We start from the raw sequence: 18,754 nt of genomic DNA, 5'->3' as shown, positions 1-18,754 counted from the left end.
ACTCTTATAAGTCACAGACCGACATTTACCGACCTTAGATACTTTTTTTACGAGGATGTGGCAAACGAGCTGACGGTCTACTTGATGGGCAGTAGTCACCGTCGCCCATGGACATCTGCAACATTAGACATGTTGCGGATGCGTTGCTAGCTTTGGTTGTTGAAGAAGAAGGAAAGTTTGATAATATTGAAAGGGTAACCGGCTCTCTCACTCATCGGACGAAACGCAGCCATTAAAGACTACTCCACTCCGATCTTCTGTGAGAGGGTCGTACTTCCCCGGTCGAATCAGCCCATGTTCGAGCTGCAGCAACTTGACCACATTCTTTCGAAATTAAGTTAAAGTCGTATTTCTAGAGTTTTAAATGTAACATTTAAGCAAAATTTAATTACAAAACATGTCCCAACATGTCCAATTCATAAAGTTTTTCATGTAAATTACAATAATGACCTTCTATAATACAATATGCAATCATTTCGTAACACATTTCGACATACGCTGGTTTTCCTTTTTTCGTGGGAAAATCTAGCGTTTTCACCATACTGACAATGGTTCATATATATAAGATAATAAAACAAACTCAGCCTTAACACCAAGTAATAGAGGCTATAATTTTTGTCCAATATAAAGTCATATTAACGCTATTTAAAGTAATAGGTACCTACTGGGCAATGTGAGGCTTAAGATTGCTATCTAAATAAAATCGTGATATTATAAATCCTCTACGGTATTTCTTTTTCATTCATTTTCATAATGAAATCATTAAAATCGGACCTCGTATAATCATTCATTTAATAATAACAACAATATAAATATGAATTCAGTTGAGATACAAAGGGGATATCGTTTAAAAATTACACGAAACACGTAAATTCAACGGAAGTCGCGTCACATGTGTCACTTAGTATGCTGACCGCGACGAGAGGATACGGCAAAAACTTCGGTACACCGATAACCTGGCACGAACATAACGTTATATAACTGTATATATATATATATCTTGTCAATTTGGACGTAATTAATTAAAACCGCGAAATACGGATTTTTAATTCACAGCTGATAATCTCAGTCGAGGTTCCGTATATTTAGGTTGCGAGTCTTCAAGGCCTTTCGCTTAATTGTGTATTGCCAACCTATTAATTGTTTTATTCTGTGGTGATATACAGCGTGATTAAATCTTAACTCTATTTCACAATAAAATTTCTGCTATATACATACATACATGGTATCTGCTATTGCTATCATATAAAATATTTTTCTTGGAGCATCCTATAGATCTGACACAACCTCGTATAAATGTCCATCTAGGTATTTCTTCTTGTTTATACTTTTAAAAAAATCCTTTCTCTAACTTATAACATATTTAAATCCATAAAAAGTGATTGAAATCAAAAATGTTTAAATGATATTAAATCGATTTTTAGGTTAATGCATATATATATATAAATATATATATATAATTATCACACAAACAACACCCTGTATACAATAGCCGTGTGAAAATCAGATAAACTGTACGTATGTATTATATTTTTTCCCAGAGCGGTCGGGTCTTATGGACCGTTTTCTTAATACCTTTCTAAATTCTTGAGGTCGCACAAATTAGGATGAGATTGGTGTTAATTAGTTGATTAAGACTTCGAAACACACAGCGATCTAGATAACTCTCTGCTTAAATTAATACTTAAACATTATCATGTGCTAGAACAGATATAAAGAGGTTCAGATGTAATCTTATATATAGATGTTAATTTAAGATAAAATTAGATTAAAAGCTCCATGCCAAGGACGCGCTATAAATAAAAACTTATAAATCATAACCTAAACAATCAAATTTCGTAATCCATACAAAATGGCCGAATGACAATGCGTTCTCATGCATGCACAATGCAATTGCAACATGACATTGTTCGGTGGTACTGATAATAAGACGGATTTTGAGTTTTTCGCTCGCCTGTTACATGTTTCCGATTTTTTATACCGCATGTCATTGTTCCCGCCACGTTCGGGAACTTATCGATGATTATTAATTGAAATATTTTATAGCCGTTAAGTTTTTTGTGTTAATATTTTTTTTTTTAATAATGAATAATATAATTAATTAATAATTTAATTTTGTTAATAATGAATTGACGATTAACATTTGGCAATGTTACGATAAATATTTAAATGGATTTTGTATAGTTAATTAAAATAAAATACGTATATAGTTACATTATAATACATAATGAATAAACAACTATTTTTGGCAACAGTTAAATAGATACTTACTATCCAAAGTAGGTTAGTACAATTAATTCTCAGCTGTCAAACTGATTTTTCAGTTCGTTCATTCAAATTTCCACTCACTTCAGTTCGGTTCATTCATTCACTTATGTGGGATTTTAGTTTAATGAAAAATCATAATAAAACATCATTATATGTAGATATATTATAATATTTATAATTAATTCCAGCCTTAGATAAGTTCTGAACATTTATAAAGTAGACATACAAGTCACTTACGCAATAGAACTATTTTGTTTATTTTCATCAGAACTATATATATATATTATGAGTCTTTGTTTTTTCAACAAAATCTCATTCAATTTAATATTATCTTGATATGAGAATAGAGACATATAAATTAATGTTAATTTACAAGCATTGTGTATGTTCCAATTAATTGACAATAGTTTACCAGAAAGTTAATCTTATGATTCCACAATTTTGGTCCAAAATTTTTTTGGTATGTGACATATGGACAAATTTAATTCTAAAAATATATACAACGTTAATATTGTAGAATATATAACATGTAAAATATTCCCGAAACACGGTTTGAATTTAAATATGAAGCCACAGGTCGTATAAGTGAATATATTAATTCCATCGAGGCTGAACGCTGTCGTGTAATTAGGAAATGTATTAGCATAGGTCGCGAGTCGACCTGATTTCTTTTATATTTATAACACTTGAAGTAAACATAAGTTTAAAAACTATATATAAGTTAAATTAAACATGGTTTTGGCGCTAAAAGACATTACTAACATACATTATAAACATATAACGTTGTGACGTAATAGGTTATTTTATATTTACTATCCAGTTTTTCATTGACATATATTAACACACAGATAATATTAATAAAAGTATATGAACCGCATACTCGTTGTGTGTATAAATAGTTATAACATTAGGACGTCATAAGGCGAGCTATGACGTCATACGTATTGAGAGCTAATTAAATTTATCGCTGGAAAAACCGTACATGATATAATTAATGTGACCGACTTGAGAAAAAATAGTGCTGTATATAACCCAATATTGTTGGTTATTTATCATCGAATATATATATTTTACTTTTAAACTTAATATATGTCTAATTTTTTTATATAATAATAACGGTGTCTTTCTTTAAATTTTTTGCACATCACGTATTTATTGCAATAGAGCCTTTCACTGTCTCATTGTAATTCATCCGGCGATAACTCCGTGAGGTATCGTATTATATCATAATAGACCCCACAAATGCTATTTTATATATTACTTTATATACTAACACACACATACACACACACACACACACACACACACACACATATATGTATTAATTAAATAAAGTGTTGGTTTCTATTTCCAAGTGTATTGCATTTTATTAAACTCATATGTAAGTATACGCATTGCTTGTATTAAAAAGTGTAGTACATATTTAGACTATTTTCTATCCTATCAGTCCGTCCGTTTCTCTTAATTTTTGGAACGGCTGGATCGATTTTGATCGAATTTTCACAGTAAGGAGTAACTTAGGCTGCGTTTTAAACATCGTTAAAAAAGTGGTTGTATTTATTTCGACCGACCGAACGTTTCTTACGCTAGTATTCCTTGGAAAAGAGGAAATTTTTTAATATTATTCTTCATTTGGAAGGCCATTATCCTGTAATGGTTCCAATGACATCAACTCAGGATCTGATAAAGGGATTCCCGAGAAACACCTTAAGGTTGGTAACGCGTAACACAAAATAAAATTTCATATGCGGGCAAAGCCGCAGGCAGAGCGAAGGTATGAGATTTTTAATTGAATGAGCATATCGGAGGGTAGTATGATTTTATTTAGCATCAAGGTAAGAAAAAGGCAAAAGTTTTTTTCCAATAAATCTCTATAACGAAGAATTTTTTGAAATAAGCTAAGCCTTTCGTAAAATAAAGCTGTTTCTATCTTAAGGACTTTTTCGATAACAGTGTATTTACTTTACGTTTTTTTGTAAATTTCCCGTAAAAGTGTAGAACGTAATATATATTTGAATAAAAACGGAAATATTTTGCAATTTTTCTACAGACGAGATATTAATATATCCATATATATTAATATATATGGATATACCTTTCTATAGTGCAGTCTTTTTAATACCAAATTAAAAACCGTACAATGAACTTTCACTGTGTCTATTTCATACTTTTTAAGGTTAGCGTTAAATTTAATGTCAATGAACAAAAACATTCTACTCTTGATATAAAGCCAGATATTTGAAGATTAGCAATATGTTTCTTACGCCGATCTCACTGTTCTTTCAACTTTGCACCAAATGGTCGGTCAGCCGCGACATAACGATTGTATTTTGATGAATTTTAAACCTTATCATAGAGTGTTAAAGCCTTATTTTTCACTGCATGTAAACGGGGTGTAAGCAAATTGCTCTCATATGTAAGTTTCCGCTCGAATTTTAATGACTTAAGTCGATTTTTATTCATGAACCAACAGTCGTTCGAGTTGAGCGATGAGTTTAAATTATAGGTTGTTTTATTGACCTCATATTAAAACCTTTTTTCTATTGAAATGCTGTATACTGTATGCAGAATCAACAATTCTGAATGATATATCAAGAAATCGGATGAATGAAAAAAAAAACCACATTGTTGGACATAAAAGTTTGAACATTGTTGGAAATATATAGAAGAAAATGCTTATTTTGCGTTTAAATAAATTATATTAGGATTCAAAATGGAATATTTATTAAAATTAAGGCATTCGTCATAGACAATAAGAGCACACGTACGCAAAAACTAAAAATATATATGACAGAATTTATAAAATCAAAGTTTCTAGAAGTTTCTCAAAGGTGTACATAAATTGAGCGCGACATAATTATGTATATCTCAGTTTTACCGCAAACGTTAGAGGTTAATAAAATCTAATATATTAAGTCTGAACTGTGCTCAGTTTCACGATTTTTTTTTTTTGCCACAAGACCATGATCTACATAAGTGTGCGACGCGAGATGTCTCGTGGGAGTCTCTCATGATTGTGGCAACTTTCTCTAATATTTTAATTATATGTGTCGCCAGTACAAATAGAGATTCGCGTTTTAATTAATGCTTTTTTTTGGGGTTACCATGTACGATACGATAATTGAATATGTTTCTCAAAAAAATTAGGCTCCTGTATCAAAACTACGGTTAACTAAATTACATTAATTATAACTGTTACATTTTGAATTTAAATTTCGAATGTTTTCTTATAATCTAGTTGATTGCGGAAGGAAAGTTCTGTGTATGTGTGTTTATTAGAGTTTATCTCAATAACTGTTGAATGAATTCTAATTAAACTTTACAATAGTATAGATAATACGTCAGAATAGCACACAAATGTTAAATTATAGCAAAATTCTTCAAAAATTCAAAATTATGAAGTCGCAAAAAATTAATAGTTACAATATTTCGACATCAACAGTCCGTGTGTTCCTTGTTGATTGAACTTAAAGTTACTGGACCGATTTTGATGACATTCACAACCCAAATTATCAATAAATTTTCATCTTTATTGTAACAATATTACCGCAAAGCTGGTAAAAATTTACTCCATTAAAAAAAATATTTACTTGCATAGAAAAAATAGTAATATTAAAATCTTGATTTATAGTTTATGTAAAATAAAGTGAGACAGTAAGTAATACTTTAAGAGGTTTTGTAAATAAATCGACCATATAAAGTTAAACAGCCGTGTAATACGAAACGGGTAGATTCCACTTTTTATCGGAAAAGTAACATCCAACTAGGAGTTCCATTAAGATGAATTCAATCTTATTATTAAGTACTTAAGACATCTATTACAATATACTAGATTATTAAAAACTGTCGCCTCTAAACCAGCAAGAACTAGCTGACTGGAACCGCCCATTGATTTCCATAATTTCATTACATCTAACATAGCAAACAAATAACAATCTTATTCCCATAAATTAAGACACATTTTACAAAAAAAAATACACTAATGACTGAATTCATTAGAATAATCCATAAGCCACGGAGGGTAAATTACAAAAATGACTCTAAATTTATTGTATTACGGTGTAGTTTTAATTGTTATCACATATTTTTTTGTGGTTTTATCAAAATGAATACTCGGTTGGTGTAAAACGTGATATTGTATGATATATGGTAATTAAAATCAACTAGCATGTAATGGAGTTTCTTGTACAAACATCATTATAACATGTTAAATCATAAAGCACATCAACGATAACATTAAAATTAATTTCATGATAATGTTACTCAAACGAATATCAGCTTGAGTATTTATATGATTTAAACGCATCTTGATATAATTTATAATCAGATTCAAGCTATTTAATTAAGAAAAAAAAAAAAGATCAGACTCGTTTAATGCTCGATAAAAAGATGGCGCAGACGGCATGCCATAGACTATTTTGGTGTTGCCAATAAAAAAAATGCCACTAACGGTGATCGGAGTTTTCTCATACGAACGTGTGAACCGAGGGCACACGGAAGTTACGCATCGAGGGTCAAAGCTTGAACTTGTTTAGGGTCATACGAGGAAGGAGAAAGAACGAATATAGGTTATATACTCAAACAAACTCTTTGAAGACGCTGACCTCCTTGGTTAATTTAAAAGACGCCAACCTCCTTCGTTGATTTTGAATTTGGAACGTATTAAACATATTTTTCGCTACATTATTTAGTGACTGCCGTTAAAAAGCAAATTTCGTGTGCTATGTAGGAACAATTATTGATTGTACGTAATCGGATATAAAAGCATGATTTAAAACTGTAAATCTACATACGACACTTTCTACATTATACAACTAGTTTCCTATTAATCTATCTTACACAATTTCCTTTTCCCGTCTTCTCATAACAGAAATTGCTTTCATAATATATTTGTGTGATAGTGTTTATGATTTTCAATAAAAAGCGCGGTCAAAGATCACTGACCTTGACTAATTAATGCTGAAAAAGTGATATGAACAATCTGAGAACAGTTAGCGTCATGGGAAAAGAGTTCCATGCATATTGCACTACTTTATAACATTAATCGCTGGAAATGTGGTTTAAAAAACTGTAATTTCATTAAGGCATCTCTTTTTAGCTCTCAGTGTTACCACTTTTTTCTTTTTAACATTTTTATTTTATTTTGAAGCCAAGTTAATTATATTTTTCATAAAAAAAAATAACCGATCAAGTTTAATAGTTTTAGATATGAAATTAAGACTTAGTTTTATTTATTAACAGAGAGAGGATAAATAACTTATTCATTTTTAACTCAAAATTCCTAGACATATTCATAAAAAAAATCCATTTAAAAAAATACAGGAAGCACGTCTAATGGTATCGATTAAAAATCGAATGTCAGTAGACCATAAAATGGGATCAAAATACGTAATTTCCTGCCGAACATTCGCTATAAGTTGTCGGGGTCATAGCACCTAACAGGAAGCTACGTCACGGGTCGCTTCACCAAAAACTCCTCTAGCTACGTGCAAGCGTTCGTGGATACGTGATTTAACGGCCTTATATTTATTGTAATTTATTTGATTTTATTTTAGGCATTATTATGTTATACATGTCACAGATAACAAATAAAAATTCACGATACCTAGTTCGTCAAGTTTAACTCCAGACATTGTCAAGAATTTTTTTTATATTGGTATTTGTTCCTATAAATTACCGAATGTATTATTATGGCATTTTATTGAAAAATACATGTAGATTATTAAGTGTTTAGATGCCAATAGAATGATTCACAGTAATAACATCTAAGATTTTCGCTCGTACTCGTTTAAATGAAACTAAGCTTTTCGGATACTCCCCCTTTTTTAATATTCTAAAACTAAATGATCCTGATATTTCATATCCTTTACGGAAAACGTGATCACGGAGACGAGATGAAAGTATTTAAAATGATATAAATATTTTATAAACACTTAACCACATACCAAAATATAAAGAGAGTCGCTCTACATTTCCCATACTTTTCCTCCATATTTATGATGAAAGCTGAATCTATTAAACTCTACATAATTGTTGTTTTTTTTTTCACCCATCACTACGTGTCATATTTTAATTATAAATTCTACATTTGACATTTCATTTAATATAATCTCTTGTTACTGTAGAAGTATCAAATATGTTTTATCAATATAATAACATTAATCCTCATTTAACAAATAACATTTCAAATACAATGTAATTTATGCTCACTAAAGGAATAGCTCATCAAAAACCGATAAATAAAATTACGGCCGACCCAAATAAAACATATGACACCTGGTTAGTGAAAAAAAAACACGCCCAGTTAGTATAATAAATAATGTTTATACGCAAATAAAAATAATTGAACTCTTTATAAATATGCCATAATAGCATAACAATTTAACAAAAAGAAGGTATCACATTCGCGCTTGGACGTAATTTCATATTTCGAACACCCACATCGCGACAGAACTCAGCACACGTATAATTAGGAGAAATGATCAGGGATTTTATGCACGACAGGCGTCGAAAGGCCCGGCCTCGGCCTCGCAAATATATTACCGATTTTTTTCTTATAGCACATAAAATATGCTCATAAAATTGTGTACCGTATATTCAATAATGTCCCTTCAAAGAATGGTCTTTATTAAAAAATATTGCGTCCATATTTCGTGTGTGACATGAATGAGCTTTCATTCATGACTTCACAGATACTAATCAACTAATAATTGTATATCATCACGACTGAATGTTGATTGAAATTCAATTATTCTTAGAAAAGCGACCACACGCAATTTATATTTTAGATCACAGAATCGTTCGATTTATCGATTTTAGAACGAAACGGTTCCAAATTTGAAACCGGCACGGTCGTGGCCTCTAATTCCGTTTTTCCCGCCTATAATTGACAGCAACGCGACTCATTTGTCTCTTTCTGGCTCACACTAAAACTATATGTCCTTCTCTCTCTATTGTAAATGTCACGTGCGTTTGTCAGCGTAGTGACTATTTTGACAATTATGTCATTTGCTTGTCACGGGCTGTCATTTGGGCGACGAACGATTGCCCTGTAATTTTGTATCGGATTGTTGTATTTCTTGGGTCAGTGACATTTGTTTTTGTATGGGAACAAACATCTGTGCCATAAATGATATTTCATTAATACCAGGTTATCAATATTACAATGTGAGGATACGATTTAATTTGCGTTTAGTCGAACGTTTTTTGAAAAATAGTGGATGAAGTAGTGTGAACATTTAATTATCTTATTTTATTCCAATTCGTCTCCAAACTCCGATACGTGGAAGAATTTTTTCTAAGAAATATCTTATATTCGTAAAACTAAATTCAATATTTTTGCTATTAGCAAATATATATCATAGAATTTGCTACGAACGACTCTATTTCGTAATAACATTTACGTAAACAGTTTTATGGAAAACGAGGTTATTAGGAGTTGAGGACGGAATACAATACATACCTACATACATCATCAATCATTTTTTTCCTTATTCGTGGTCATAAAACCTTCTGCCTTCAAACATTTACTGAATATTAAATCCAAATAAAACTCTATTCATTTGATAATTTATAATTGTTAATGTAATTTAGCAAAAAAAAAAGGTTACGTTAATTAAATTATATAATAATTTTATTTTAATTATATGTATATAGTATTTAAGCAACATTAATATCACACAAAACTCGTGGGAAACTTTCAAAAAAAAAGTAATAAAAATGCAAATTATATATAAAATAAAAGCAAAAGCAAAATCACTATTAAATATATTTTTAATGTGATAAATTTAAAAATATTCTCTTAATACGTTAAACTCGCATTGTTAACATAAAGAAACTTTTAATTTTAACCAAATAATTAACCTGGATTTGAAATCCGTCAACCAGTTTAAACTGAACTTGACGAATTAAATTAAGTTATTATATTTTTATTTGAACATAAAAATTTTAAAATCCAGAATAACTTAGTACGTAAGATTCGATTCTAAAAAAAATCCCTATAAACGTATAATTAATAATAAATTCTGGAACCATACGATACATCAACATAAACTGATCCTTAACACAGTTATCAAATGATAAATTGCATTTTTGTCCATCGTTATCAAATTCATAGATTTATCAAACTATGCAGGGTTGACACGCAACGAATTCTAATACGTCCTTTGTCTACACCGCTTCCCAGAACGAACATACGGCGAATATTGATCTAGCCGTCTCAAGGATAACACTTCGGGAACATTTTTTAACCGTTACCTACATATATATATGTTACTACGCTGATAACTCTGCTACCATTACACCCGTATAAAAGACATCAACGCGTGTCTGTATTTTCTTCGTCATGTTAATTTTTGTTGCTACAATATGATTGGTTAAATTTTATGATTAACTACTTGTTCTTCAAAAACAATTATATATATATATATATATATATATATATATATATATGTGTTAAAATTAATTTATTTAACACCATCACGAATCCCTTCATTATAAATGATACTCATTGTTTCATATATTTATACGTATTTAATTTAAATCCATTATCACCATATGGACGTATAATAATAACGTTACAGAAGTCGTTCGTGCGGCTATGCGGCTGTTTCCATTACACGTGATTATCGTACGATTTAAATGACTTATACACTTTCATATCTAATTACAGCTATTGTATACAGTGATTACATCTTATTTACGAATAAATTGAAATGAAAATCTCATTTTATTTGTATTCTCTTTTATTTTTACGTATCTTATAAATTCTTATTAATGTTTTTTTTTTTTATTTACGTTCAGATATTGATAATGCTTATGACATCAGTTTCATTGATAACACACAATCAATTTGATAATTGTCAATAAATGTTATCAGAACGTAGTGAAAGGGAGCTGGTTGTAGGCGCGTGCTCGCGACGTGACCCACGCGGCGGGAATAATACCGCCGATAATGAGATATGTAGCTAAATCAATTGTATAGAATAGAATTGATGATAATTGATAATGTGAATAAATTTTATTTATCAATCGTTTTGTATCAAGAAATATCGAATAAGTTTTGTATTGCTTCATTGAGGTGTTATAATTTTGTAGAATATTAAAACTTCGTTCCGAATTATTGAAGGTTTGAATGGATCCTTAATGAATGTCTTAAACTCATTATATTTTACGTAATTCCTAGATTTAGCAATCAGATAATTTTATATTTTTACTTGTAATTGTAAAAGAAGCCAACGACGTCGCACGCGCGGCTGCCTCGTACGCTACTAGAATCCTAACACGAGTGACAGAGATATATATACTATATCTATATGTGAGAGCGAGATGAACATATTACCAGCGGCTCTACCAGTAACCGAGAAATGCAATCAAATTAGGAGAAACAAATACTGATATATCTTACAAAATATTAATATATTTTATTGAATTTAATCTGCTACAAGCAACTCTGATATTTGGTCTTATCTGTATTGTAAAGTTTTATCAGAATCGGTACAGTAATTTTTTTACATAAAAGTTTCGTCAATGTAAATCCACATACAATTCATCGTCATTCTTCACAAATAAATCTGAGACAAATTCATAAAAAGAAATTTTTTCAATTTTAAATTTAGAACATTTAAATGCTTCTAGAAGCTTCGCCTGTAATTTGTTTTTACTCAAACAAAATGTAAGTAGGAAAAAACATTGAAGTTACAAACAATTCTCTTACAATACATACTTGAGTACGTTTCAGACAGCCCTTTACATAAAACAGGCAATAGCGGGCCTAGGGCGTCAAGCACAATACTCGCTGCGGGCTAGTGTTGAAGAGATATTACAGGCCGGGGTAGTGTACGTGGGTGGTACAATACTTGAACATGATTTGCTATACATTATAATGGACCTTATTAGTTTATTACATCGACGATACCGTTCTAATAAAATATCAAAAATATAACGCATATTTATCGTGCTTAAGATATAATATTTTTTGAGACACGTAAAAATAAAACATTGAAAACAACTGACAACTCCGCTGACTTACACCACAGGCGGCTTGTATTTTCGTTTCGATATAAGCCTCCGAATAAAGCTTTCTTTATGGTTTTCGGCAGCTCGGCAATTTTGTTTCTCTGACCATTCCGTGGAATGCACAGATAAAAAAAAATATATATATAAATATAAAGAATGAGTCGTTTATGGTACACTGTAAATTTAAAATGTGGGCACTACTGTTTAGTAATACTTAGGATTTTCTAACGTTTTCAATGCGACTGTAAGAATGTGTGAAGGTAGCTAGCTATGTTATATTTTATGACAGTCTTAACACCGAGCTTACAACGTGTTCATATTATTTTTTATTAAACTTCATAATAAATATTAAACATACATTTTACAATCCATAAACTGGCCTATCTATAAATTCAATAAATTTAATTTTTTTTATGTACATATTCAATAACATATAAAAACAAACAATGCTGAATTTTCATATCAATATTTTGGATACCGCTCAGTATATTCGTGTAAGCATGGATACCAAAGTTGACTTGCGAACCATAGATTAATAACCCCGTCCGGTTAGTTTATTGCGTACGTTTTTATAATTTAAAAATAATATAAAACATCACTGCCACCGCAGTGGTATAAGAAAAGCAACGTTTAAAAGAAAAAAGAACCGAGCTTGAGTCGAAATGCAAAAAAATGTCGCGAGAGAGGGACAGGTAGATACAGCGTTCCAGATAGAGTGGAATGGCAGAAATTTCGAATTTAGAATGCAGCGCGTGCGCTGGACATCCGCTGCGGCAAAAAATAACCGCCATCTATCGGCTCTCTGTGACACTATTTCATCGTTTTAATATATTAAAGTTATAAAGACAATCATAAAGATCAAGTCGTCTATATCATTGTTTTGATCATTAATGATTTTGAACTAATTAATGATACGTGCGGACCGCCGCGTCTTGTAACACGTTTGATTGATTGGATCTATTAGTTTCATCATTAAATCATTCTTTTATTTCTGACCAGCCCTTCTGTGGAATAAAATTATGTATAACTATCCAAAATATGACTTTTACGTTATAACCTATAATAACTGCCGGTGTGAAAAATTTGTATACATTTATATATTACCAAGTGACATTTCTATTTCTATTATTTACTCGGATTTCTAAACGTATCCATTTTGACAGCTTGTCAGTATGACGAATATCTGTCATTAAGTGGTGAATCCGTACCACCCTCGAGTTAATGACGCCATTAATAACACAACGATAAGCTTTTGTCATTTTCGTAGAATATCTTCAATTTTTTTTTTTTAATATTCTATTACTATAAAAAATACACGCTGTATATATGTCTATGCGTCTGGATCGATTTGGACACATAGCATTATTTGTTCTGAATACCTCTTTCCTGTACTTACATTCTATCAATGACAATACAATATGGAGATAATGGCATTAGGTTACAGCGCTACCGGTGGTCTTATGATGTGTTAAGAGATTATTTAAATAAACCATTGAAACTAAATACATTTAAAAAACCATATTAATGATTCGTTCCTAATGATGAATGATTGTTTTCATCACAATAAATTATAATAATTATAATTAATATCCATTACAACAACTATATCTGCATATATGTACATATTATTCTTAATATATTCCTCGTAAAAATCCAAAAAATATACTTTAATTCTTTATTGCCACAGCACATTAAATGATATATGCAAAAGAAACATAATAAATATGAAGCTTAATGATGATAGCGTCTATTTGGTTCAATAAATCATTATAATATTCAGCCATTATCGATAAAGAAAACATCGATATCGAAGCAGCTAATGGAAAGAACAGCACTACAGGAAGCCCCCCGAGTCATTTGTCAAGTTGGCATTTGACATCACTCAAACAGGTTCAAGATGGTACCTGGCTTTACGTTTTTTGTTGCATGGTTTAAATATCTAAAGGCAATTGCATCAGTTACGATATTTTAAAGGATAACTTTATAATGTATTAAATACAGTTCTGTGCAAAATACAAATATTTTGTTGACACATGATTTTCTTAAAACTTCATACACGCTCATACTTTATAAAAAATATAGAATTGTATTTAATGAGAGACACACCTCGTCTGCCCGTGATCACGGTTGCTGCAAAGTAGCCGAAACGTCGGGATTATGTAGTTTTTAAATAATAAAATCCGCGTAGTATATCCGAATAACACTAGTTTCATTTAGAATTGTATTTGTTTTGTCAAATAATTTTTAGATTTATTTGAAAAATTATAGCTCTATATCTATGTTTTTTTTTAAATAATCATACATTTTTGTTGCGTAAATAATAAATAGCTCTGCTTAATCAAATGTCGTACTATCGACTTTTTTATCGACAACTCGCCTCTCTAAGTATGCAGTAGCAAGTAGCGTCTCATTGATAAATATCCTTAAAGATTGTTAAAGCGCCCGATAATGCCTCCGCCAACTTTACGTTTTTTAACCAATGGAAAATAAACTTTATTCGTCCGTATTTAGAATTTAATTTTCTGCATCATTATATAAACTGACTGTTGCTTTCGTACGGTTATTTATGAGACACTCAGTGTAGGTGTTTTATAGTTATTTGATAAACACTATCGTGATTATTTCAGTCTTACTTTGTGACAGCTGGTGTCTATTTTGCATTCATAAAATTCCTGTAATGTTACGCTTCGGAATGTTATCTAAAACTTGGCAAGAAATATTAATAGCTGATACTTTTAGTAGTTTTTATTATCTCAGTCAATGAATTTGTCGTTACATTGTTTTTTATTATATTATAGATGACACACATCTATGTCATCAAACGTAATACCATACATATAAATTTTATTGCGATTTATTTGTATCCATTCCTTTCAATAAGATAAATATGAATTGCCAACCAGAAGTATTAATGTGATTTTTATTTTCAGGTAAAAAATGGCGTTCATTGACCCCTCAAGACCGACGGCCGTTCGTCGAGGAAGCGGAGCGGCTTCGGGTCATTCATATGACGGAACATCCCAACTACAAGTACCGGCCGCGCAGACGGAAACAGAACAAAGCGAGGCCCAACCAGCCCTCGACGCCGTCTAGCGCTCCGCCCCCAGCCTCCGCCACGCTCGGCTCCCCGTACGCTACTGCCACCGACTCACCAGACACCCGCTTTACGCACAACCCTGGCGCTGGTTTCTCACCTTACCGAACCTCCCCACTCGCGTCGGACTACCAAACCGGCCAATTCAATGGCCACGTTCAAACACCGGAATCCTCCCCCGCGAGGTCGCCAGAACCTCAGGGCAGGAGGAGCGCCCCAGCTGAAGCGCCACTCCCTACTCCCGACGCTTCCCCAGTGGAGAACGAAAAGGAGAACTTCCAGTACGAGGACAGGCGAAGAGCGATAAACGCTTCGTCAATGAACGATTCTTATTCTTACAAAACGTTCAGAAACCCTGGGTCGTACTCCCCGGCGCCGGTCGCCGCTATGGGGATGGCTAACGGCATGTACGTGATGTGTCGGACTTTAGCTGAACAGCCGCCTCTGGTTACGGGAACGTTCTTCCCACCAGTTGCGACATCTCAAGACCAGCAGGCGCTTGGATCGACCGCACCCAGAGTCTCATCTGCCCCGAGTGGTCCTCTCAATACCGAATACAACATCCAGTACCACCCTTACGATCACTACGAACAGATGTACAAAACCGAAGACTCATACGTCACACACTATCCAGAGCAACCGAAAACGGAGTACGAGGAATACAACCCAGGGGGTCCGTACTTCGCAGAGGAACCACCAAACCAGCCTCAGGAAACCGAGCAGATAATCAACCCGCGGCCGGAAATACGGACCGGATCTCCGGAGTCCGACGTCGACGCGAGGGAATTTGATAAGTATTTGGACTATGGAGCAGAAGGGGCGATGGAGCAATATAGATACGAGCAGCAACAGCAGCAGCAGTACAGGCAGCAGTATTGCGAACAAACTCAGGGAACGGAGTACTGTTCCGAAAGAATGTACCCCTCACCGTACGCTTCCGTCATCTCCGGGGCTCCCCCGCCTGGGAACTACAGCACACCCCCCGGAACAGACCCGACCCCACGACCTGACGACGAGTTCAGCGTCATACTCGCTGGCGTCCGGCAGACATGTTACAGCAATTGACAATGATAGATAGCACAGCGCTCCCAATTTTTATAAATCCATAGGACCGGTTTTTTCTTTTTTCGCAAAATTTTATTCAGGATTTGTAATTAAATTACTACAAAGCAAATTTTGATGTTCCCGTGTAAGCTGGAATTAATTTGCGTCATTTACGTGTAGTGATTACACAACTTTCTCCGTTTTATTACTTTGTTAGTATGATATATTTCCCGGTACCATCCCACCAATTGGGCGCCGTTGACTTAGCATATAAGAACTCTTTTGAACCCAAAGAGTTACGAGATCGGTTCCATTGTCGTACCTAACTCCTTGGTGAGATGTAGACGATCAAATTATGTAGGTAACGTATATTGTTGAGTGTTTTTTTTTTTATATTAAATATTATTACTTGTAAACATTTATTAGGCTCTGTTATTTGTGATGTTGATAGTCGACCTGTGATTTGTATAATTCGATTTGATATAAAAAAATATATATATATATTGACATCTTGTTTGAGTACGTTGTTTTCGACGGAGAATTTTTTTTATATATTTTCGAATATTTTGCCTAATTATGTTATGTTATAAATTGTATTGTTAATATCATCGAGATGACGGATGTGTGGCAATAGTTTTAAATAAATAAATATAATGAAATATGTTTCGACCAATATTTTTTTTATGCATTACAAAATAGGGACCATCGATAATGATAAGAAAAAAAAAACAAAAATATATGATTTTCGATACATCATTTAGATTAATTCCTAAGTGTTAATCTTGAGATATTCGATGTATTTAGCGTACCATATAATTGGTGCTGTAAAAGACGGTTGTGTGTTCATTGCTGGGACATCCATCAAGACTTACTCTAACTCCCTAATAAATATTATTTATTTGTAACTATTTTTTTGTATATGAATGTCAAATTTTAATAAAATAGCTCTTCCAGTAAGCCTGTAGATATAGATTAAGCAATATTTTTTTTTTTTTATAACTATTAGTGTTGTTATTAACAAAAATTATCTGTATAAAATGTAAGAGCATATAATGAAAATATCTCATAGTTAATAATATGATTTGTACTAAATTGTTAATTATAATATTGTTTAGTTTACGCAATACAATAGATGTTAAACGAAAAAAGACACTCGCACCGCGAAAACTAGGTTCTTCCTGTTTGTAAGAAAATTTACGATTAAAAAAAAAATGAAATAAAAAATTATATTCTAAATATTCTGTATTTCATTTGTTCGTAGAGTTCATGTTGTAGAATACAATCGAATAAATATTCATACATCATAACGTATTCTATAAACGAATACGAATACAACGTAATAATTAGTTACAATAAAACATTTATCATGACGGCCCGGTGTGTGCAAAAGAGTTATTAACGCCCCTAAGTACAAATAAAATTAAAATTACTAAATAATTTGGGTCCACATCGCCCTGAGATCCGATCATCTGTAATTATGACCCTCGCCGCTAACACGCCCAGTATTGGTGCATGCGACCACATCGCAAAATATTGCTACGTTCGTAAAAATCGTGCTATATGAATAAAATGATATTTCGGTAGTGAGATCCAGAACCGATTATCGCCTTTGTATCATTCAATGCAAATCGTTTTATTCGTCTCAATCGGTTATTTTTATTGATTTATCTTTTTTTACCTTTAATTATATTCAGAAACTATTTTAAACGAAGTCAATTTATATGTTACTCGTAATTACAACACGAATCACAGAATATCTTTAACATAGTAATGACAAATTATGACTTACAAAACGAGACTAATAAAAAAATATATACATACGTGAAATACAAAATTGCTTCATTGTAAATTTTACGCATTTTATGATCTCAACCATGTAAGTGTGAAGGGGAGTGTACTCATAAATAACGCCAAGGAAATGAACGTCCCAACCTTATGGAATAAACATGCGTTATTTAAAAGAAAAAAGTGCTTTTTAACTTTAAAAAAAAAAACATATATTTTAACATTAGAAAATAGTCTCACTACAACTGATAATAAAACCTCTTTTCAGCCTCAAAACAAACAATTAAAAAACTAATTTAATGTTTTTTTTTTCTTAATTAAACTATGTACTTTCGATCACGTTAACACATATGAACTGACATTCGCTTGTTCTATGTTCAAATAAAGCTAAAATATAAATACTATATAATAAAACAACTATTGGTAATGGCACCATAAAGATGCAACTTTCTTCTGAAACTGGTGTACACTCAATACTATATCAAGCGATATAGCATTGAATATATATATATATAATTCGGAAATTATTCTTTGTGTTAATGTAAT

At 32.0% G+C, this 18,754-nt stretch overlaps 1 protein-coding gene across 2 annotated transcripts in view; it reads left to right on the top strand.

Annotated features, from left to right (window-relative positions):
• The window catches only part of LOC116775267 (transcription factor Sox-17-alpha-A), a 60,246-nt gene extending 42,587 nt beyond the window's left edge, over positions 1–17,659 (top strand). For both annotated transcript variants that reach the window (XM_032668135.2, XM_032668136.2), the window contains one exon: positions 15,216–17,659. In XM_032668135.2, the coding sequence (XP_032524026.1) occupies positions 15,216–16,444 (1,229 nt within the window). In that variant the 3' untranslated portion in view covers positions 16,445–17,659. The remainder of the gene's footprint in view (positions 1–15,215) is intronic.
• The last annotated feature ends 1,095 nt before the right edge of the window (positions 17,660–18,754 follow it).

The sequence above is a fragment of the Danaus plexippus genome, chromosome 25 (assembly GCF_018135715.1).
Source record: "Danaus plexippus chromosome 25, MEX_DaPlex, whole genome shotgun sequence".
Lineage (NCBI taxonomy): Eukaryota > Metazoa > Arthropoda > Insecta > Lepidoptera > Nymphalidae > Danaus > Danaus plexippus.
Note: the sequence above shows the minus strand (reverse complement) of the source record. Positions and strands in the feature narration are given on the sequence as shown.